The 24,070-nt window shown below is 45.2% G+C and overlaps 1 protein-coding gene across 1 annotated transcript; it reads left to right on the top strand.

Annotated features, from left to right (window-relative positions):
- The first annotated feature begins 5,001 nt into the window (after window positions 1-5,001).
- Window positions 5,002-7,563, top strand: Sp8 (Sp8 transcription factor). The gene is made up of 2 exons (XM_090332299.1): window positions 5,002-5,022; window positions 6,064-7,563. The coding sequence occupies exons 1-2, from the start codon at window positions 5,002-5,004 to the stop codon at window positions 7,561-7,563; spliced, it is 1,521 nt and encodes a 506-aa protein (XP_090188425.1).
- Window positions 7,564-24,070: the final 16,507 nt, after the last annotated feature.

Below are 24,070 nucleotides of genomic sequence, written 5' to 3'. Positions count from 1 at the left end.
TCTAACTTTTTGATGTGCTGAATTTGCAGAGAAGGAAATAAAAGTAAATCTCAAGGAGAAACGGAAGAAAAAAGAGTAAAAGAAAATATAAAGAAATATTCTGCCACCCTCCTCCCCCCCCCCCTAAAAAAAAGTCGGCCAAGCGTGCTCTGCCTCGCCAAGGAGCGCCTAGGCAAATAGGTCCAGGCAGGGCTGCTTCGCTGTGGTCAACAAATGCACCCAATTAAGCAGAACCAGGAAAAGTAAGGACTCGGCTGTAAATGTGGCCGGACAGTTTGAAACCGAATCAACCTCACTAATAGGGGCTATTGTTCAGCGTGGAAGTTCCCATTTTCCAAATCAGGAAAATACAGCCTTCTCTGAGCTCTAGCCGCCTGATCTCTTCCCACCTACGGCTCAACAATCTGCCACCAGCGAGGAGGCTTTTATTACCTCCCTTCCCAGGAAATGTTAGGCAACCTCTTTTAGCCAAGCCACCTTGAGAGCCAGGATGAGCCGTGGCGAGGCGTCCCTCAGACAGCTACAGGTCGACGCCAGGCCAGGTTTGCTTTTCAACAGAAGAGAAACTTTGATCACCTTGCTCCAGAGCAGAACCCCCCTTCGCCCCGCCCCGCCCCATCATCTAGCTCTGCTCGCTCCTCCAGGCAGCGGCCGGCCGCGCTGGGCTCCCCTAGCCATGGCTTTGCTGGGTTTACTTAGCCAGTGCGTCCGCGCGCACTAGGTCCCTGCCTTGCGGCGAGGGCTGGGGACGATAGTTCCCTCTTGGGAGAGGCGCCCACCAGCCCGGGACGTACCGCTCGTCCCCTGTACCCTCGCTGGGCCACCAGCGTCCGCTGATCAATTTGCAGAGTCCCGGCCATCGCTCCGGAAACCGAGATGCTCAGAGCCGGCTTGGACGGACTGTGCCAGGCAGGAGGGACTCATTGTAGTTCCTGTACATTTCCACCATACAGCCCACCCCTCGCCCTGCTTTTCTTCTTATTTTGTTTTGTTTTGGGTTTTTTTTTCCTTCTTTTTCTTTAGCACCGTGTGTCTACATCAGACCACACTGAACGTTCCAAACTCTATTCGGTGACAGTGCTGCCGAACAGTTGAAAGCCTGGATAACTTTGATGTTTTCGACTATAAATCCCTAATTGTATTTAATGGTTACAAATGGCTTTATTTACTTGTCGCTGTATCTACCCATTTTAATCTAGTAACCAAACAGCAGAGGCATTTTTCATTCCACTTCTCCCCCCACCCCACACACACCCTAAAAGGAAAAGCAGGGACAGTGGCCTCTAATTTGCTTTTAGAACCCTTTGCTTTCTTAGTTGTGAAAGCCTCAGCGCTCCAGATCTGGCCATTGATTAGGCTTCAATCCCGCCTGCAAAAAGGCTCGCTTTCTCTGACCCACCTAAGGAGATGATGATGTATATTGTAGCTGCAAGGTGTTAGAAATACTTGAGCAAGTTGTTCCCAGGATGTAAATTAGGTCCCAAAAGCTGTTGTCCAAATCGAAGAAACAGAGAAATTAATCTGGGAGACTATCCATCATCACCGGTAATAAAGAGAGCGACATGGATGGGACAGATGATATGATTAAGGGGCTGTGGTCGTTTTAATTAACTTTTTGCTGTCCTGTAATGATCAAACTGGTCACCAGACCCGGTCAATAAGCATGTTAATATCAAACAAATAAAACCAGGGATGATTAAAAACCTCCTGCTTTATTAAATTTGAAATTCAAATGAAATTTATGCTGCCGATGCATACAGAATGCTAATAGATTTTTAGCTTTATTGATAGTGGATCCCACAGGTTTGCAAGAAACCGCAGAATATACACCAACCCTTCTTTCACAGTGAAGACTTCATATAGGGTGGGGGAAACTTTTAATTGAAGTTAGGCAGCCAGCAATTCCCATCTTTCTTTTCCTTCCTTTCCAAATATCTATACTAGTATGATATAATACTGCAGAACAATGATCTATATAATAAAAGGTAACCTGAACTCCACCCTGAATCACTTAACCACACTGGCCATATCTCCCGCAGACTGCCAGTGGTTCCCTCCTATGAGATAGGATTCCTACAAGATGGGGTTACTTCCTCAATATGGACAAAGACCAGTTCATTTCAGCTAGAGAAGCAAGATTGTGACTGTTTTCATCTTTGATCAGTTATATGATTCCTTTTTAAGTCTATGATACTGATACAAACATTTACTGCTTAGGGGGTGAGGGGTGAAACACATAGTCATGTGGCGGGGGGAGACCTTTTTGCCACTACTGCTATGAAACACCTTGACTTTATAATGGGAGTAAACAGAATGTGTGTATACATATACACACACAAACATAATACATTAGTGACTCTTCAAAGTCTTCAAATGCTGCAAACCATACTTATGCAAATTTTTAAAACTAGTATTGTCATTGAATACAAACCAACATTGTGACTCATTGTCATCAGAAGAATGACATGACTCTGAAGTGATGATCCAAATGGGAGGGGGGAAGTCTTAGAATTGGGTAGCTAAAATTTGCAGTCTCACGATGCTGCATTAAAAAAAAAATCCTGACAGTTTTGAGGAAACAGTGGTTAACGCCCTTGTTTACTCTCAGAATCAGTATTTAACTTTTTAATATCTTGCCTCTTCTTCCAGAAGATAGGAGGATGAAAAGATTCTTCCTTCAAAGCTTTTCACCCCCTTTCCCTCCACCTTTGGGGGTGATGGTATTGATTACAATTAACCCCCAAATTTGAACAGCTGTATATTAGGTCCTTAAAATGCATATCATTATAGAAGGAGACCAAAGCGATGAAGTTAATTCTCTTTTATTTGCTAAACGGAGTTCCCTCCTTCCCCCACCCCTTCCTCCTTCTGGGCTGGCCTGTCACGCCTTCTCAACACGCTGAAGTCATTCAGAGCGGCTTGCTGGGAGAAACACGACATTTATGGTAAGCGGCAGCCTTCAGAGAAAGAAAGCAGTTCATTAATTTACTTCACACTTACTTCAAAGTATGAGAGTGTACCTTACTCCCTTAATCAATAGATATGATGTTCAGTCAATATCCTCACATGTTCAAAAGGGTCAGAAAGACAAATTCTCACACCACAAACATCAAAGTCAAAGTGAAATTTACACACATAATGCAACCTGACTTTGGAGTTCATTGAGTAAAAGCCAGAAGGACTTTTTTTTTCTTGGTGCCATCTGCAGAAGTCTTGACACATTCAGGACAATGATAACAAAATAAGAATGCCTCCTTGGACAAAACAGTCACATTTTAATCATTGCACCTTAGAACTTTTGGGAGCCTTTGTAACTGCTCAGAAATATGAGTTATTGTTTTTATAAAAATATATATTGAATAAGGCTCTAAGGCTTTTCCCTCTTCCCCTCAAACACAGTGGAGTCCAGTGCTTCGTGGGTGAAGAAGTTCCCTGGTGGTGACAGGGCACTCTCCTGGGTAATTTTCAAGGCAACTAACAACACAAATGCCAGGCAAGCGATTAAAATCGACATTAGCACACATTCCTGTATCTTTGCTGCAACCTCTATGAATGTGGTCCAAGATTTGTCAAAAGCTCTCTGTTCTTACATAAGGAAAAAGCACAGATTTCGATCAAAATCCGATTCTTTACCCCCAGAAAGTGGTTGTTGGGTTGCTGTAAAAACAACAAGAACAAAAAAACCCCCAAACAACAACAACAAAACTTCTGATGTGTAAAACCGAACCAAACAACAATAAAAAACCCAAAACAAAACCCCAAACGTCCTCAATGTCTCATCCATGGGGGGAGGGGAATCCAATCTTTTTTTTTTTTGCACTTAATCCTTTTGTAGTGAAATTTGCTAAACCCCACGGGACGATTACACCTCCTCTCCCAGAGTAAGACCCTACACTTCCGAAGCAAATTTCCATCTAAAAAAAAAAAAAGGTTATCACTTCAAAGTAAGAACTCTTGGGCACAGGAGCACGCACCCCCGCCGCGCCCCAACAACTGCCCCTGAGACTTCCGACCTTTCTTGTTTGTTTGGAGTGACAAGAAAGCAAAGGTAAATGTTAAAGATTTCCTTAAAAAAAAAAAAAAAAGTAGCAGAGTCCCTGAAGTTAAGAGAAAAAGGGATCGCTGCCGATTTCAGGTACGAGGAGCCGGGGCAAGTTGGTGACAAGAGTGGCCTAGGAGAATATTTATTACCCAGCCTCCCTCCACTTTTCAGTCAGTTTCACTCTTCAGGTCGCCTGTCGGTCTCTCGCACGTACGCCGCGTCGTTCCTGCTCCCCACCCCCAGCCTCGGGGCGCGCGCACACCCGGACACGCGCGCATTCGCGCGCACATCCCAACCTCTCCTCACTCCCACTTTTCCCTAGTGTCCCTCTCCCCTCCCTCGATCCTGTCCGACTCAGTTACACCCTGGTCCACTCACACTCTTCCCGCTGTATATGTGTGTATATGTGTATATATATATATACACACACATATATATATATACTACTGTTCTCCTAGGTCCCCTGTTTTGTCGCGCGCGCGCATTTCCACGGTCACATCAACACCTTCATGCGTTCGGCGCTACCTCTCCCTCCTTCCACCACGTCGTCATTGTTACAATCACACCCCTCCCCCTTTCCCCCGGTGCTCTCCGAGGTTTGGTCACACTCTCACAGTTCCACCGTTGCACACGCACACACTTGGTAACACTCGCAGTCACCCCCGCCCCCTCCTGGCCGCCTCCCTTCCCCCTCCCACCTCTCTTTCCCCCCCCACCCTTCCCCGGCCCCAGCGGCCAGCGGCGGCGCCGATGACCTCACGGCGCGCGCGCGGCGCGGCCCGGCGAGGACGCAGATTGGCTGGCCGCGCCTCCGCGGCACTTCAAAGCCAGAGAGGGAGCTACAATTGTGGTGGAATGGGCGGAACTGATCATTGTATTGCACACCTCTAAAAAAAACACAGCCTCTGATTTATCAATATAAAAAAGATCCTCTGAGAGGAGGAGGGCACTTTTGTGTGATGGCAACTTCACTTCTAGGGGTGAGTCTCAGGATTTTCTTTTGCTGGTTTAATTAGTTTCCTTTTATTGCTGATCGGAGGGGGTTAAAGTCGCCCCGGCCAGGCCACGGGCTATCAGTCTCTCTATTGAGAGTGGTTCTCCCCCCCCCCCACACTTTAAATACAAGTGAGTTTGGAGAAAAGAAAGAGGGGGAGAGGGGGGCCGAGTCACGTTTTTCAGCACAGTAAAAGGTTCGAAGGGCATTTAGAACAGCCACCTCGCAGCGCCTGGCCGCTCCCTGCCTGGGAGACCTGAGCCCAGCCCATTTTTACAGGCAACGATTTTGGGGAGGGGGTGGTGGTGGTGGTGGACAAGAGAACAAGTTTTTCTTCCTGGGCAAACTGCAGATTCTTCCTTTCCCCTTTAAAAAAAAAAATCCGCAGTCCGCCTTGTGTTGCAGGTATGTTGAACTCGTTTTGTTTCTATTTATTGTAGACGTACTCCCCAAAAGGCAAGAAAATAAAATATAAATGAGAGCAGGAGTAGCGAGTGAATCGTTGCAGTATGATCCCTTTGGGCCTTGAAGGAACAATCCAGATTTTTTTTTGGGTGGTGGGGGGGGACGCGCGCAGCGGGGCAGGACTTTTAAAAAGCTCTCTCAGGATTACTGGAGAAGCCTCCTTAAAGGCAATCCAATGGTTTCCCCAGGTTTCTCGGCCAAGGAAACTTCCTCCCCGACCTGGAGTTTTTGCTGGTTTGTTTCACAGTGTCTGGGGCCTTGTGTGCGCACGAGTGTTGTTTTAGGTGAGAATACTTGTCAAACTCTTCTTTAGCGTGGCGCTTTGCTCCGGAATCAGACGCCGGCAGCCAAACTTGTCCCCTCCTGTAGAGTAGCGAGCGGCCGGGCGCCGGGGCTGTTGGGGGTGTCAGGTGAGTCGGTGGCGGGCGCGCCGCGACGAGAGCTGGGGTGCAGTGGGGCGTCGGGGAGGCCACCGGACTAACGCGCGTCTCTCCCCTCCCTCCCCCGCCGGCCCTTCGCCCACCTCCCCTCCCCCACCCGTCTCCCTTCCTCCTCGTCGCAGGAAGAACCGAGGTTGGGATCCACTCCTCTGGCCATGCTCGCGGCTACCTGTAACAAGATCGGCAGCCCCAGCCCGTCTCCCTCCTCCCTGTCGGACAGCTCTTCCTCCTTCGGGAAAGGTTTCCACCCTTGGAAACGCTCGTCGTCCTCGTCCTCCGGCAGCTGCAACGTCGTGGGCTCCAGCCTGTCCAGCTTCGGCGTGTCGGGGGCCTCCCGGAACGGCGGCTCGTCCTCGGCGGCGGCCGCGGCGGCGGCGGCGGCGGCGGCGGCCGCGGCCCTGGTGTCCGATTCGTTCAGCTGCGGCGGCTCCCCGGGCTCCAGCGCCTTCTCGCTCACTTCTAGCAGCGCCGCGGCCGCCGCCGCCGCCGCCGCGGCCGCCGCCTCCAGCTCGCCCTTCGCCAACGACTACTCGGTGTTCCAGGCCCCCGGCGTGTCGGGGGGCAGCGGCGGCGGCGGGGGCGGCGGAGGCGGCGGCTCCTCGGCGCACACGCAGGACGGCTCGCACCAGCCCGTCTTCATCTCCAAGGTGCACACCTCGGTGGACGGGCTGCAGGGCATCTACCCGCGCGTGGGCATGGCGCACCCCTACGAGTCGTGGTTCAAGCCCTCCCACCCGGGCCTGGGGGCTGCGGGCGACGTGGGCTCTGCCGGCGCCTCCAGCTGGTGGGATGTGGGCGCCGGCTGGATCGACGTGCAGAACCCGAACGGCGCGGCGGCGCTGCCTGGCTCGCTGCACCCGGCCGCCGGGGGGCTCCAGACCTCGCTTCATTCCCCGCTCGGAGGCTACAACTCGGATTACTCCGGCCTGAGTCACTCGGCCTTCAGCAGCGGTGCCTCCTCGCACCTGCTCAGCCCGGCGGGCCAGCATCTCATGGACGGCTTCAAGCCAGTGCTGCCTGGCTCCTACCCGGACTCGGCCCCTTCGCCGCTGGCCGGCGCGGGGAGCTCCATGCTGAGCGCCGGGCCGTCGGCGCCCCTGGGCGGCTCTCCGCGCTCCTCCGCACGTCGCTACTCCGGCCGGGCCACCTGCGATTGCCCCAACTGCCAGGAGGCGGAGCGGCTGGGCCCCGCCGGCGCGAGCCTGCGGCGCAAGGGTCTGCACAGCTGCCACATCCCGGGCTGCGGCAAGGTGTACGGCAAGACGTCGCACCTGAAGGCGCACCTGCGCTGGCACACGGGCGAGCGGCCCTTCGTGTGCAACTGGCTCTTCTGCGGCAAGCGCTTCACGCGCTCGGACGAGCTGCAGCGGCACCTGAGGACCCACACCGGCGAGAAGCGCTTCGCCTGCCCCGTCTGCAACAAGCGCTTCATGCGCAGCGACCACCTGAGCAAGCACGTGAAGACGCACAGCGGCGGCGGGGCCGGCTCCGCGGGCTCCGGCAGCGGCGGCAAGAAGGGAAGCGACACCGACAGCGAGCACAGCGCGGCGGGCAGCCCGCCCTGCCACTCCCCGGAGCTGTTGCAGCCCCCGGAGCCCGGGCACCGCAACGGCCTCGAGTGAGGGGTCCCGGGCGCCCCGCACCTGTCCCCGCACTTCCTCCCACCTGGGTCCGCTGGGGCCAGGTCTGTCCTGGCTTCCACTCCAGCCTCTCTCCAACTGCACCCCTGCTCGCTCTCTCGGTCTGTGTCTCCGTGTCTCTAATATCTCGGTCTCTTCCCTTTTTAACTTCACTTGGTAAAAGGGATGAGGGGACGTTGTACCTAACTCGCCTCTGCGTCCCCAGGCCCCCACCTTTCCTTCTCTACCTTAATACTGCCCCGAGCCCGGGGCAGCCAGAATCCAACCTCCTCGCCTTCCAACTTCAGCCCCAGTTGGCCTAACTTTTTTTTTTGTTTTTGGAGGGCAGCGGCCGCTGGAGTTGCATCTGGATGGATCCAGTGCTGAGGAGGCCATGGGCTCCGACACCAGCCGGAACCGCTCGGCCGATTAAGCCAGAGCCGGAGCCTTGGGGAGGGTGAAGGCCTGGCCGGTCACCCCCACCCCCCACCCCCGCTCAGGCGTGGCCGCCCCCTCGATTCAGACTCGGAGACCCGGGCGCCTCAAATGAAAAGCGCCCTGCTGGGCCGCTGCGGAACTCGGTGGGGTGCTGGTCTAGCAGCACCTAGACCCGAGATTTGTAGAGGTTAAAGCTGTCCCTCCCTCCCACCCCTATCAGCTTTGACCCCTTTTTCTTTGTTCCATGAGGTGGAAACCCATGCAAGTTTTAGCAAACGTTGTCTTAGAGAATCACTACCACAGCCATCTTCTTTCATCTTTAGAATGTTTTTCTCAAACGGAAGGAACGAAGAGGGAAAACATTTCTACCTTCCACTGAGTTTCCTTTCTAGATAGTTTTTTCCTCCCTCCTTTACCAGTGTATACATCTTTCAAAACTGTGCTAATATTGATCCCAAAGTTATTTTGATCACATTAACTTATGGAGGTAGGGGGTAAGGGTGAGGGGTAGGTGTCTTTTTCTTATGCAAAAATACCCTTTCCGGAGAGATCAGATTACTATCTTCGTGTTTGTCCTTTACTACCTCGTTTTCCACCATTTCCCACTATAATCATTCAAGCTTTTTTTTTTTTTTTTAAATTCCAGCGGTCAATTTGTATAGTACTCGTTTCTGTAAAGTTTTGCAATTCCTTGAAGATTTTAGGGTTTAACTTTGTGTGCGTGTGTTTTAAACTTCTAAACAAGTGAAGAAATGTATCATTTATTTCAGAGGAGGCTGCAGTTCAAATGCCAAAAGAGAGAAACGGAGAGGGAGAGGGAGAGCAAAAGAGAGAGAGGAAAAACAGAAACCTTTGTACAATATATCTGAACCTAATGGTTTGTACAACTGGAGAATCGTTCTAGATTAGTTACACAATTAACTCCACCAGTGTGACATTGTGAGGTACAGTTGTCCAGGAGACGATTTTGTATAGTATTTTTCTTGTACATTACTTCCAGTAAATATTTGAAAATATATTGAAGTAAACTTGATTTTTTTTTGTCACAAGAAAATATTAAGAATTATTGTTGTGGTTCTGATGAGCTGCAAGTCTTTTTTTTTTTTTTTTCCTTTAACTCATTTCTGGAGGTGCAGAGCCACAAACGCACTTTCAGGGCCTAGTTTTGCTCGAATATGAATTTAGATAGGTATCAAACTGTAACAAAGACAATATTTGATAAATGTTGGATGACATTTAATTTAATGGAGCATGTACTTATTTGCATTCACTGGCAGTTCAGGCATAGTTAAAGTGAGAATTCTATATTTCGTAATAACTGGGTCGCCAAAACCCATGTATTAAATAAATTGTCCAAGTGAAACTCAACTAACTTTGGCCTTTGTGTATTTCCTGAAGGTAATATTGTTAACTGTTAATAAACACACCTATCACTACACTTAAATGTTTGCATATTCTGCAAACTAATTGATCATTGTAATGTTGAAATAATTTGGATATTTCACATTGAAATGAAAAGCCTTTCTCTGGAACATTTTAGACTTGCATTTTAAATGCATGAAATGTAATCGATTTATTTGTAATATTTTAAATGGTATTAATAAACTCAGATAAAAGACTAGGCCAGTTAATTTGTATTCTTTTCCCCCCTTTTAAACTATGGTTATTTGCATTTTATTTTTAGTTCAACTGTCTAATTTAAACAAAATAGACCCTGTTTTGTGATAATATTTAAATAATTCCCTTTAAGATATTCCTTAGATGGAAAAATTTATCTGGCAAAATTCTGTTTTCTCTGTTTAACAAGATAAAGATTATAGTGTCTAAAAAAATAATGAATTATTTACCAGTAGATTTATCTCATAGCATCAGAATTTATTGACCTCTGAAAATTTGCACTAAGTTGCCAGACAATTCAAAGAAATTTTTCCCATTCTGCTTCTTGGTCTCCGGAAGGAGTTAAATTGTTGGCCTTTGATTTGTAGTTAGTGTTTAAAAGGACAAACCTTACACTGGAATATCAATATATCTAAATTTTTTTTTTTTTAATGTGGGGCTGGGGGAAACTTTTGTTGTTAGAGGAGGAGGAGGTCAAAGTAACAAAAGCTTGTTTGGGGCATTCCATGTCTTAGCTAAAGATTATATAGAGGTAAATATCAATAGTAAATTCCTGTTGAAATGAGTTATCTGTTCTTTTAAAGTCTCTAAACAGACACCAAAGAAAAGGAAGGTTAAACCTTAATCTATCTATGCGGCTATTGTTTCAAGGTGTCAATGATGCCAATAAAAAATAATGTCTTGTTATGTCTAAGTGCATTTAAGCAGTGTTTCTTGAGCCATACTTTGAAACAAAATACTTAAAAATTGTTTATTGATGTTATATCAAACGATTTCACTTTTAGATATTATTTTGAATCAATTTGAATAAAAAGTTAGTGTGTTCAGATTCCAATAAGTTAAGCTTCTTTCTTTTACATTCTCTGGAACTTAAGTTTCAGTCCTTGGTATTCATGTCAAACTGAAAAATTTCCACCAAGATTTATGAAATGTCATTATGATGCATAGAGACAAATATAAGTATAGTGTACCCAATTCCTGGGAGGAAGGGGAGCGAGATGAAGGATTATTAGGTGAATATGTTTTAAAATAATTCAGGTGGTGACCAAGTAACAGTCAACCTTAATCTTACTGTGTATCCAGATGTACAACCCCAAATCTCTACAGTTTTAGACACACAGTTAGCTATGATGTTTGGTATACTGTAGCTCTAAATAACCATTATTAATAAATAAAATAGTCTCTGTCACTTTCTTCCTAGGATTAACATGCAGAACACTGTTTAAGTGTTGTTTCTTCTTCCCCTCCCCCTCCCCCTTGAAAGTTGCAGTGCTGGGGAATTCGGACAGGACCGTTCTGAAGGAATTAAATGTAGTGGAAGGTAAGAGGAAAGCTGCTTTCTACACTGATAGTATCTGTAGCATTACATACAGAATCAACGTTTGATTGAAGAGGTGGATTATGAGTAGGAGAGGTATTGTCTGGCAGGTTTCTTTGGGATGGTAGAAGAATTGATTATTTTCTGTAGTCAACAGTGCAAACTTTCACTTTCTTTTATCTGCTCCTCCTCTTGCTTCTAGATTGGCTTAACTTTGTTTTGGACACCACTGAGCAGTGTTTTTAGATTTGTTTTCTTCAGGGTGGGCAGGGTTCACCACTTAGGGAGGAACATCCTTTTGGGGGGAGAATGTCAGATAAAGTACAAAACTGATTTTTTTTTTCTTCCTGTTTTGTCTGTGAGAAAGCACTTCTTACTAGTGGCTGGAGGCTCACTCAGATGAAGCTTGAGTTTGGGTCTTTGAATTAAAGGGCAAGTTTCTAGTCTTGCAGATTAAGGTAGCATCAAATTAGTTGACTTAGAGGTCAGGGCACCATGTATCAGTCCATGCTTAAGAGACTAAAAAAAGGGCTGCCATTCTGGTTTAATTCAACCTTTCTCTTTCCTCTTTCATTTCTTTCCTATTCTGCTTTCCTTATTCTCTCTTTTCCTGTTTCCCCTCCCTCTCTCTTGCTCTTCCTTCCTCCCTCCCTTTCTTTCTTTCCTTCTTCCTTCTCCTTCCTCACCCCCCCCCCTTTTTTTGGATGATCAGGTTCACTTGGATATGACTGATTTGGTGAGGTTGGACTATAGAAAAATAATTTTATGTTGTATCATTTAGACAATTTAGATATATGTGATGAGTTTCTATTCTTTATCCTTATATGGAAAACGTTTCTGGTGAGTTTGTCTTTTTTCTACTTTCCCCTTATTCCAATGTTGGCCTAACTTCTCAACTGGATTTCCTTTGGCTAAGAGTGCTAAAATAAAAACTTAGACAAGGGTGGGGGGAGGGAAATGGGTACCAAGACATGTGAAAGGGTATCAATGTACGTGAATTAATGCACCTTCTATCTGGCAAATATCATGTAACCCTTTTACTAATTACAATAAAAAAAAACTTAGACAAGTAGATGATCTGGTCTGGACTTCTGAGTAGGCAGATTGACAGATTCACCATCAATGTTTTTATCTTTGTGGATACCTTGTTGTCATCATTGAATAGAATATTACTGGAGTTTGGGAGAATTTAGTTAAAATAAGGAGTTCATTTATTTTGAAGGGGTAGGTCAAAGGTCAAGATGGTCTTTTTGGCTAGTAAATTAAGGCAGAAATCTGCTGGAAAAAAAGTGTAGGCTGCATTTGTTCTCTGGTTGTCTTAAGATAGTGGCCATTTTTTACTTCCATCTTCCACTATATATAAACTATGTATAAATAGCCTTGATGTGGTAGTTTAAATAAACTGGATATATACACATACATATATATACTAGATATATATGTATATATAATTGATTTTTGTTGTTTCTATCCAGATGGGCATTATTTTTTTCTAAAATAACTAAATAATACTAATGCCTCTTTTTTTTCATTTTTTTTTTTTTACAATTGTCTCTTCTCTCCCTTTCCCTCCTTCCCTCCCTTCCTTCCTATTATATCAGTGTATTTCAAGAAAAGGATGTCATATAACGAATCATTTTCACTTAGTGTCCTCGTTCAGGGTGACTTCTTTTGAAGACTTTGCTCAGTATATAATTGTTATTCAAAAGAAAGAAAGTACAGAATTTGCTCAAGCGCTAATTTCCTGCTTCCGGATTAAAGGAAAGCCGGTAATTCCTCGCTGTCCTGACCCCCAACAGATGCGGCTCCAGGGGACGCGCGTCGGTGGCCCTCTCTTTAGATTCGCTCCACTCCTGTGAGCTGGTGTTGATTTGCTACAGCGGGGGAGGGAGGGAGGAGGGAATCTATTTTCCTCAGTCCCAGGGCGCATGTTTAATTTAATTTAATTTTCTGCGGAGTCTCCAGGCGGAGGGGAAGCAGTCCTCTCTACATTTGCTTTGGCTCCTAAGGACAGCCGGGACTCCAAGTTTTAGGGCTCTCGGGGAGGGTTTACGGAGTGACCTAGAACCCGCGGTCAAGCGCCTTCTACAAGCTGCTCCTTGAGTTTCCTAAAGTATTCCTTCAAGTTCGTCTGCTGAGCGCGTCTTAAGCCCACTCCCCAGCCCAACTTTGCCTTTCCAGCAGTAACTTCTGGCCTCGGAGGCAGAACCCTGGGCCGCTCTGCTCTCGAGCCCAGTTCTCAGCTGCGTCCGGCGAGCCCGCTCTGACCCCCTCCTCACCACCCCTTTTTCTCTTGAAGAAGTGGGGGAGGCTTGCAGTTCAAAACGCTACCTCCCCCTCGACGTGCGGGGAGGGGGGCTCTTAGAAAGCCCCCCACCTCCCATTCCACACCCGAGACATTCTCAGCTGGCGAGTTGCACTTCTTTGGGGTGAGGGCATCGGCGCTCCGGGGTCGGTCTTCTTGGGAGCTTGTTCGGAGGTCTAACCCGCTGCCCCCCCAGCTCCCGCCGCCCCGCGCGGTGCCCGGCGCGCACACAAAGGCACGGCGGCCGCCTCCGCTCCGTGTGCGAACGGCGAGCGCCACCCTGTGCCCCGCGTGCGCTCTGCAGCGCGCCGCGCGCCCGGGCGACGCGGGCCGACCCCGCCGGCCACTCCCCAGCCTGACCTTGGGAGAACCGGGGCCGGACGCCCCCACCTCCCGTCCCTTTCCGGAGGAGGAGGGGGGGGGGAGGAGGCTGAGCGTTCTCCAGGGACGCTGGGCTGGGCCCGGTGAGGCACCCCCTTCACTTTCCTGTCCGGCCCAAGTTCTCCGACTCCTCCACACTTTGCCAGGCTGAGCGTTCCGGGCTCCCCACCCCATCCCGAGGTGGCTGCCCCGCCCCGGGTCCTGCCCGAGCGGTCGGTTGCCTGCTGCGGGGCCGCCATGCCCCCGAACCGGTTCACCTTTCTCTTGGGCTTTTGCCTTCTTGGGCGCGGGTTCTCCCTTCCCACCTCCCAGCCCCGGCCACTCGCTCCCCCGCTCCTGTCCCCCCTCCACCTCCAAGTGTAGCAGTTTCTTCCAAAAGGTGCCAAGTTTTATCCCTGTCACTTTATCACTTTACTCTTGACTTGCCCGGGAATGACTGGGGAAACAGGCAGGTTTTTTTTTGTTTTTTGTTTTTTTTTCCCTCCTCACCATCAGACCTAGCGATGAAACTTTTGGATGTTTTATAAGTCAGCAATCCTAAGAAAGAACCTTCCTGCGCTCGCGGGCGGCGCGGGCGCCTCGGGCGGGGCGGGGCGCGGCGCCGGGGAAATCCCGGGACCTGGGGAACAAAGGTGACTTTTTCCTGGGGGCCATTTCTCTTCTTTTTCTTTTCTTTTTTTTTTTTTAAACTCTAAAATCCCACAGCCTTTGGCGGACTTTATTCCCCTTGTGTTCTTCACCTCTTTCCTGCCCCATTTGGCAGCGGGATATTTCGGGAGCGCTAGCAATATTGATCCGGCCATTTTTAGTGACATCGGAAAAGATGTCAATTCCCATCCCCACCCCACTCCACCCACCCACCCCACTCCACCACCCACGCCATTCAGGGAAATATCCGCCGCTTCCCGGGCCGCCTGCGGAAAGGAGAGCGAGGGGAGCGCGCCTGCTGCCCCTGGGTTCTTCTCCTTGGCACCTGAAGCTTTGGCGGGGGGGGGGGGATGTAGTGGGGGCTGGTGAGGGCATTTGCAAGTGTTCCACTTCGTTGTCCTCCAGCGATTGAACTCTGCGACGCGCACCCCGCGTCCTTCTGTTGAAGGTAGTCGGGGACGAGGCCGACTGTCCGCCGGAGTTTACCTCCAGGGGGTTTTCAGGGATGCGCATTTGCGCGTGGCAGGGCTCCAACCACGTCCCTCCGGTGGGGGAGATCTCGGACTCCTTGGACCCCCAGGATCTGTGTGATCACGCCAAGCCCTAGAGTAGAGGGGCCGACGGGCCGCCTGCATCCTCTCGTCCCCCACCCTCCTTCTTCCTCCCAGCTGGGGATGCGAGCGGAGCCCCCCCACCCCACCCCCTCGCTCGGGGGTCCGGAAAGCCGGGAAGCTCTGGAATGTCGGGTTTCTCTCACCCTATTGTGCCTAGGTGTTGCAAACCACTGGAGGACAGAGTTTCACGCTTTGATCTCCTGGCCCAGTCATTCTTTAGCACAGAGGGGCGAGTTTAAATTAAATTTTCTTTCTCTGCCGATAAGTTCTAATGGGCCTCAGAAGGTGAATAATTATGCAGTAACATTTCATGGGTTGTTGGAGTGGCAATTCCCACTGCGCTGTCACCAGGAACTGAATTTTCTCTCGCAGGCTCCGTGTTCAATGAAGCTTCCCGGTGGGAGCCACAAGTGTCTTTCAGATCTTCAAGCAGATTCAAATCAAGGCCTTCCCTAACTTTCGCCTTTCTTATTCCTGCCAAGCAGCGTCCAAGTTTTACTACTTGTTTAAAAATATATTGAAGACCAGTTCTGAAAGATTTTATCTTTGAAGGGAAGAAAATACTTTGTTTTGATGATTAAAGCAAGCCAAATTGACAAACAGACACACACACACACACACACACACACACACACACGCACACACACACACAGAGCAAACAAATCCGACGGCCCCATTTTCCGGGAAAAGGGCTTTCCAAACTACCTGAGATTTGCCTCAACATTCCTCCTAGCACTTAAGTTTGCCACCCAACTTGATTTCTTTTAGTAGATCGATGCATGCTTTTTTTTTCTTGATAGATTCTTATGCAAAAAGCATCAGGATTTGAAGCTGCGGTAGTCCTGAAAATTTAGCGCTAATGTTTGAACCCACCTGTTCCGTCAGGGAATTCCCACCTGGGAAGGATAAGAGGAAATAATGCCTTTACTACTTCATGCAAAATAGTCCATTAGTAAACGAGGGCTTAATTCTTTGAGAGATTCATTTACAGTTAGTTTTCTCCCAAGCTAGATCTGAAACGCACCAACAATTTAGATGGCTGTCACAGCATTTTGATACTGAAAGGGAAATCCGACTCTTAATCTGAATCAAAGAACTCTAAATTTGTAATTTGAAAGCACAATGGAACTCTTTTATTGTCTTGCTTTTTCTTTTTCTCAAAGGAAATTCTCCATTCACACCAGTGCTTCATTCCATTGTGTTTTCCTTGTTTACTTTTCTTTCCTTTAAATTTCTCCCTTTAAATGAATTAAGCTCTCACAAGCTTCACGATTTCTAAATCAAACACATAGAAACTGGAGCCTGCTTATCAAGTTTTCACTCCTCTCTTGGCAACTAATTTGAAAGGGCCCAAACAATGAGTTGATTTACATTATGCTCATTTTACCCAGCTCTGTGCAAATGTTGAAAACCTTTCCAGAATTCACCTTGAGTTATCTTTACATCTATGGAGAAATCAATCCTCTAGCTTTCAAGTTTTTTGGCTACTCCATTTCAAGTACTGAAATAGAAGAAAGAAAGTAGATGTTTTTCTCTCCTCTCCCCCCCCCCCACTCAGTGATTGTCTAGTTCAGAGGAGAATAAAGGACTTGGACTGCCCAATTTTGCACCCAATTTAATGCCCCTAATTATGTGAGCACCCTATCATCAGCTCTCCATCATTTCAGGAAGTTTTAGGCTCCTTCTTGTGTTCTGATCAATGTGTCATTTCTCTTAATACCTATCTCTTATTTTGGTGCTCTCTCTCTCTCTCTCTCTCTCTCTCTTTCTCTCTCTCTCTCTCTTTTTCTCCAAAGCAAGTTTTTCTCCTTTCAGTTGAATAAACAATGGCCTTTGTAAGAGAAGGGAACTTAGTGGCAGGTGGAAAGATGGAATTTTTAAAAAAGATATTCACATAGATTTAATAATTCTTGAAAATATCTATATATCTATGTATTCTTTAACAGAAGTTGGATAAATATATCTTCATTTAGGGGAAAACAATCTTTGTTGGAACATGAAATTATATTTCTTCCAAACATCGAGAAAAATAAAAGTTTTCTTTTCCTTGGGCTTAAGCTCAGGGCCTGAGCACTACCCTTGGATTTTTCTCAAGGCTAGAACTCTACCACTTGAGCCTCAGCACCACTTCTGGCTTTTTCTAAGCATGTGGTACCACTCTTCCAACCCTAAAGTTTTCTTTTCTGTCTGTCTCTGTGTGTGTGTGTGTGTGTGTATGTGTTCATGTGCTCATGTGTACTGACCCTGACCTTCTTTGTTTCTTTGCCTAAGACTATTATTCTACTAGTTGAGCTCCAGGTCCAGGTCCAGCTTTTTTTGTGACTAATAGGAGATTGAAGTTCATGGACTTTTCTACCCAGGCTGGCTTTGAACTGTGATCCTCAGATCTCAGCCTCTAGAGTAGCTAGGATTACAGATGAGAGCCATCAGTACCTGGCAATAAAGTTATTTTTTTAAAAAAATATAAAGCAACAAATCAGTAATCTTTGTACTTTGAGGCAAGTTTATTCTTTTTTTTTTTGCCAGTTCCAGGGCTTGAGCTCAGGGCCTGAGCACTGTCCTTGGTCTTTCTCAAGGCTAGAGCTCTACCACTTGAGCCACAGCACCACTTTCAGCTTTTTTCTATGTTTATGGTACCCAGGAATTGAACCCTGGTCTTCATGCATGCTAGGCAAGCACTCTACCACTAGGCCAAACTCCTAGACCAAGTTTATTCTTTTAATTTTTATTTATTTTTTGTTGGTTGTCCTGAGTTGCTTGAACTGGGGACTTGGGCATTGTCCCTGAGCTCTTTGCTCAAGGGTAGTGCTCTACCACTTTAAGCCATGAATCCCCTTTGGGTTTTCTGATGGTTAATTGGAAGTAAGAGTCTCACTGACTTTTCTGACTGGGCTAGCATTGAACTATGATTATCAGATCTCAGCCTCCTGAGTAGCTAGGGTTTACAGGCATGAGCCACCAGGGCCCAGCCTTGAGGCAAGTTTTTGCTATTTTTCTTCATGAGTAACTATTTACTTAAAACTGAAGTGATACCTTTGGGTAAGGTATATTATGCTTCCTATAATGAATATCATGGTTGAATGTTGTAACAAGAAAAAAGACAGTAGTAAAATAATCTGGTAAATATTTTGGCAATAGATCATTGTGTATTCTGCTACAAACAGTTTGAATAAAGCATGTGATATAATTTATTCCATATATAATCACTGATTGAATTGTACGGCCAAATCACATCTTGCTTTGTGGCTTTTAATATGTTTGTTTTATAAGGTCAAATCCAGTTTTCCATTCTTCAGATTCTGCCTTAGGTATGAAATAGGTCCTTGATGTAAGAGAAATTGTTGGTATGTTTGTGACATGCCTTGGATTGACTTTTCTTAGGTGACCAAAACAGTGCATGGCCTTTCTCAGCTTACTTTCCCCTTCCTCCCTCAATACTGGGGATGAAACTCAGACCCTGGGTGCTATCCTTTAGCATCTTTTGTCCAAGCTGGTGCTTTACCACTTGAGCCACCACTTCACTTCTGGCTGCTTTTTTTCTGGTTAATTCTTGGCTTTATTCTCTCCCTTTCTCTTCTTAATTTGTCTCCTTTCTCATTGCTGCTCACCCCGCACCCCCCCCCCCCGCATGTATTCCTTTTCTGGTGCTAATTTTGGAGAAAAAATACATTAAGTAAGTGAGTAAGCCAGATCTAGAGAAACAAAAATTGCATAGTTTTTCTCTTTGGTAATTGATAGAAAGTAGTGCCTATAAATCTAAAAGTAAACACACTGGGTAAGACACTGGTAACACACTACAAATGATTATAAATGAATTAATTGAATTATAACACACTCTATGGAGAGCTCAAATACTGTAATTCTTTAGAAAGACTAGGTTAAAGCTCCCCTAAATTAGCTTAACTTTTAAGTGAACTTTCTGCTTTGAAATTTTAGGTTTATAGACAAGTTGTAAAAGTAGGGTTTCTGTTATCCCCCCACGCCATTACCATTCTCAAATTTCAAGACTTACCCAGTTCAATTCTTTGATTTCATATATGCAAACATCAGATTAAAATTTGAATGTCAATATTTTCAGTTCATATGATCAAGATGTATTTTTAGGTAGCGAACATATTTATATTTGTAGCCTTATACTTTTAGTTCTACAATTTAAAATGACTATCTTACTCTTTTTTTCTTAATTCAGTAACAATCAAATGTAAATTATGATTTCATTTATTTCCTTCTCTCATTTTTCAACTTAGTTTTTTTTTTGGGGGGGGGGGTTGGGGCTTGAACTAGGCCTGCTTACTATCCCTGAGCTCTTCAGCTCAAGGCTACTACCCTACCCTTGATCCAAGCCCTACTTCCTGTTTTCTAGAGGTTAATTGGCCATAAGAGTTTTAGGTCCTTTTGTTCCCAGGCTGGCTTTGAACCTTGATCCTCAGATCTCAGCCTTCTGAGTAGCTAGGATTACAGGTGTGAACCACCACACCAAGCTCAACTTAGTTTTTAAAGGATATTTTTTTTTTTGCCAGAAAACTGAGTTTCTTAGAGTAAACCTTAAAACTTTATAGGTGAGCTGCTATTTGTTATTAATGTATTTTTATAGTACCATGGGAGAGATACAAACATGTGTTTTTGTCTTGATTAGTGAAGATTATGAGGGACTTTAGCAAAAAGAACAATTTTAGGTAAACTACGCTATTTTTTAGTGTGAGCTTACTCATGCAATATTTGAGCTGCAATTACTTTGAAGATGAATTTTTTGAACTATAAATGGATGTGCTGTTTTATTCATTTTTATATTTTTACTTAAAAATAAGTGTATGATTCTAAGCAGATCAATTTTTTAAAAAGTAAATACAAAACCAAGTTGTCACTCATTCATGAAAATGCTAAGATAGTATTCTGTCCTATTCTGAAGGGGGAATGCTGCAGGGTGCTGATGGCTTATACCTATAATCCTAGCTGATCCAGAGGTAGAAACCTGAGGATCATGGTTCAAAGTTGGCACAGATAGGAAAGTTTGCGAGACTTTTCTCCAATTAACCACAAAAATAAAAGCCACAGGAGGAGCTGTGGCTCAGCTGGTAAAGTGTTAACCATGAGCCCAAAAGCTCAGGGACAGCATCCACATCCTGAGTTCACCTCAGGACAGGCATGTGTGCACACGCACACACACACACACACACATACACACACACACAGGAATTCAGAGCAGCTCAAGTAAGGATTTACTTAGCTCCTGGAGGGTTAGCATCTAAAATAGATCTTCCTTATTGCTCCATTGTAGCTTTTCTTTTTAATTCATTCACCTTCAGTATTCTTAACCATTTAGTTGCTAGTGTTGCCTTATTTTACTCAGAACGAGCACTTATCTAGCTTCCAGGAAAATTATCTGCTGCCAAGTTCTGGTTACCACTTCCACGTCCCTTCCCAATACTGATGCTTTACCTTGAGGAGGTTTCTAAGCAATCTGTAATTTCTCTTCATCAGATCCCTATAGCTGTGACTCTTCACTAAAGTTTTCTTCTTGTACTTTCTGTTCCTCTGGGACTTTACACTTGCCTTCCTGTTGAATCTCTCTCACTTTAGCTTTACAAATGTGAACGCCAATATTTCTAGGGTAGGGGTACCATATTCTTAGCACTCATTTGCAACATGGGTTGAAATGAAATGAAATGATGAGAAGTTAAAGTTCTCTGTTCTAGGAGAATTTATTTCTGTTTTGTAGAATTCTACTCTTAAGAAATAGTGGCAATATCATTTTTCTTAGAATATAATAATTATGTTCATGAAAGCCTTTGCTTTCTTATGGTTGGTTTGTATTATTCATTTTTCTGTTTTTTATCTTTTGGTAATTATATTTATGATTATTTCCAGTAATCAGTAAAACTCTAAGGAGCTTGTGCACAGTTACAGGCTAGTAAGGGAAAAGGATAAAAACGTAGAAGTTTATCTATTTTGCCTTCGCATAGCTTATGCTGAGTAAGTAAAAACAATATTCAAAAATCAGTTGGGTGATGGTGGCTTACACAAATAATTTTAGATATTCAGGAGGCTGTGATCCAGAAAGAGAATAGAGCAGAAAAGATGAAGAATTTCTCTTTTCAATTAGTGAGTAAGATGTTGAGGCAGAGGCATGGTTCAAATGAGCGTACCAGCCATGAGTAAGTATAAGCATTAAGCAATTCCTCCTCCTCCTCCTCTTCCTACTCTTCTTCTTCCTCCTCCTCCTCTCCTCCCTTCTTCTTCCTCCCTTTCCTCTCTCCCTCGTTCTTCTTCTGGTCAGTCATGGAGATTGAACTCAGGGCCTGAGACGTTCCAGTCTCAGCCTCCTAAGTAGCCAAGATTATAGGCATAAATTGCCAGTGCTTGGCTCAATCTTACTTTTTGTTGGCCATTTTAGAGATGGAATCTCATTCACTTTTTTTTTTTTTTCCTAGTCCTGGGCTTGAGCTCAGGGCCTGAGCATTGTCCTTGGACTTTCTCAAGGCTAGAGCTCTACCACTTGAGCCTTAGCACCACTTCCAGCTTTTTTTCTATGTATGTGGTACCAAGAAATTGAACCCAGGTCTTTGTGCATGCTAGGCAAGCACTCTACCACTAGGCCAAACTCCTGGCCCCATGGGCCTGAACATTTTTACTCAAGCCTACTGCTCTATCACTGTGAACCACAGCTCCATTTCTGGTTTTCTGGTGGTTAATTGGAGGTAAGAGTCTCCAGGGCTTTCTTACCCACGCTTGCTTAGAACCACGATCCTCAGATTTCAGCCTCCGGAGTAGCTAGAATAGGCATCAGCCAGTAGCACCTGGCAATGTGAACCCTGAAATCTAACCTCATTGTCAGCAAAAACCAAAAACAACATTAACGGACACTATATATCAACTAGATTAATCAGAAAGATAAATGGAAAGCAACTTACTACCCATAAGCTTGGGCTTTATCTGGATTCCGGCCTTCAAATAGAGCTGTTTTTGTTTTTGATTTTTTAAAAATTTATTTTATTATTTATTTATTTATTTGTGGGTCATGGGGCTTGAACTAGGCCTTGGTGCTATCCCTGAGCTCTTCAGCTCAAGGCTACTGCTCTACCCTTGAGCCAAGCCCCACTTCTTGTTTTCTAGAGGTTAATTGGAGATAAGAATTTCATGTCCTTTTGTGCCCAGGCTGGCTTTGAACCTTGATCCTCAGATCTCAGCCTTCTGATTAGCTAGGATTACAGGTGTGAGCCACTATGCTGGGCTTAGAACTGTTTTTATTTTTTATTTTTTTGGGGGGTCGTCATGGGACTTGAACTCTGGCCTAAGTGCTGTCACTGAGCTCTTCAGCTCAAGGCTACCACCCTACCCTTGAGCCACAGCCCCACTGTTTTCTAGTGATTAATTGGAGATAAGAGTCTCTTGGCTTTGTATTGCTTGAACTGGCTTTGACGAGTCCTCAGGTCTCAACCTCCTGAGTAGCTAGGATTACAGGTGTGAGCCACTGCGTGCCAGGCTAGAGCTCTTTTTTTAGAAGTTGCTTTTTCCAGGAGATAGAGCCATGCGTGAGTTTAGAAAAAAAAACTGGAAGGTGGAAAGTTTGGGGAATCTTATTTTCAAGACTGACTTGATGGTAGCAATCCATGGGGGGAAAAGTTGTATATATGCCCCACAAGTTGTCTTACTCTTCCCACTTCCTGCAAAATCAACTAGATAGGTGTTTTGATGAGTATTTTTTAGTTATTGCTGTGAATTCTAAGAGAAACATTCATATACAAGTATTGATTTCTCTGATCACACAAACACTCCCCTCTTAGTTGCATTCATTTGTTTGTTTAACTTCCATTGTAGGGAGTTAAGCACAGGACCTCCTGGAATTCAATAAATAGTACACAATAAAACTTTCAGATTTTTGTTTTTGTAAATATTCAAATACTCGTTAAAAACCACAAGAAAATGTAGAGAAATAGTGAAAACAAGATTTATTTCACTTCTCAGACTCAACAATTTTATTTTTCTAGGTGTTTTTTTCCTCTACATATATGTATGGAATTATTATCTGCTTCTTCCTATTAGTATTGCAATGAATTTCATTTGTGTTTAGAGTAATTCTGCTGGCCTCTCACCAGAGCTCACACTTGCACTCTTAGCTACCCGGGAGGCTCTGATCTGGAGGCTCAAAAATCAAAACAAGCCCAAGAAGAAAAAGTGTATGAGAGGGACTGGGAGTTTGGCCTAGTGGTAGAGTGCTTGCCTAGCATGTACGAAGACCTGAGTTCGATTCCTCGGTACCACATTCATAGAAAAAAGCTGGAAATGGTGCTGAGGCTCAAGTGGTAGAGCTCTAGCCTTGAGAAAGTCCAAGGACAGTGCTCAGGCCCTGAGCTCAAGCCCAGGACTAGGAAAAAAAAAAAGTGAATGAGATTCCATCTCTAAAATGGCCAACAAAAAGTAAGATTGAGCCAAGCACTGGCAATTTATGCCTATAATCTTGGCTACTTAGGAGGCTGAGACTGGAACGTTCAGGTTGGAAGCCAGCCTTCGTTGAGAAGTGCCTAAGACTCTACCATCAATTGACCAGCCCAAAATCTGTACTGAAGATGTTGCTCAAGTCTGGTAAGGTATCATATGAGTGAAAAAACAAAATGAGCTTGAGGCCCTGAGTTCAAGCCTAAGTCTTACCCACTCCCCCTTATCTAGTAACATAATCTTAAATAACCAAAAGTATGGTAAAAATAAATACATCAAAATTTTACCTACTCCTCAAATATTGGACAGATAGTTTTCAAATGACTAGGATTAGATACAATGTGATAGTAAATTCCTTCTACATAATTTTTTGCTGTTTTGGTTTCTTCCTTTGTTGTTTTTCCTCTTTGGTTTTCTTTTCTCCCTGATTCCAGGGCTTGCATTCAGGGCCTCAAATTTGTTTAGGTTTGGCTTGGCAGGCTGGCACTCTGCCATTTGAGCCACACTTGCAGCTTTTGTTTTGGTTCCCTTTGGTTCTCTTCCTGGACCACAATCTTACTTATGTTATTATTTCACACATACATTTGGGGACACTTGCCAGTCAGTTATGCTTTCCAATGAAGAGTGAACATTGTTTTGTACTGTGGTACTAAAACATAAATATATAAATGAACATATCTGAGATTTAAATCTAATAAATGTCTCCATCCCAGTCTCTATGAGAGTAGTTGAAAAGTGAAAATAAAATAAAAC

This window comes from Megascapheus bottae, chromosome 5 (assembly GCF_031878675.1).
Source record: "Megascapheus bottae isolate mThoBot1 chromosome 5, mThoBot2.hap1, whole genome shotgun sequence".
Classification (NCBI taxonomy): Eukaryota; Metazoa; Chordata; class Mammalia; order Rodentia; family Geomyidae; genus Megascapheus; species Megascapheus bottae.
The sequence above is the reverse complement of the archived record's forward strand: the minus strand, read 5'-3'. Positions and strand labels throughout refer to the sequence as shown.

Excerpts from the sequence above, each read along its gene's own strand:
- Sp8 (XM_090332299.1), top strand. The coding sequence starts at position 5,002 with ATGGCAACTTCACTTCTAGGG. Across the intron at positions 5,023-6,063 it reads TGGCAACTTCACTTCTAGGG|GAAGAACCGAGGTTGGGATC; the intron begins GTGAGTCTCAGG and ends TCCTCGTCGCAG.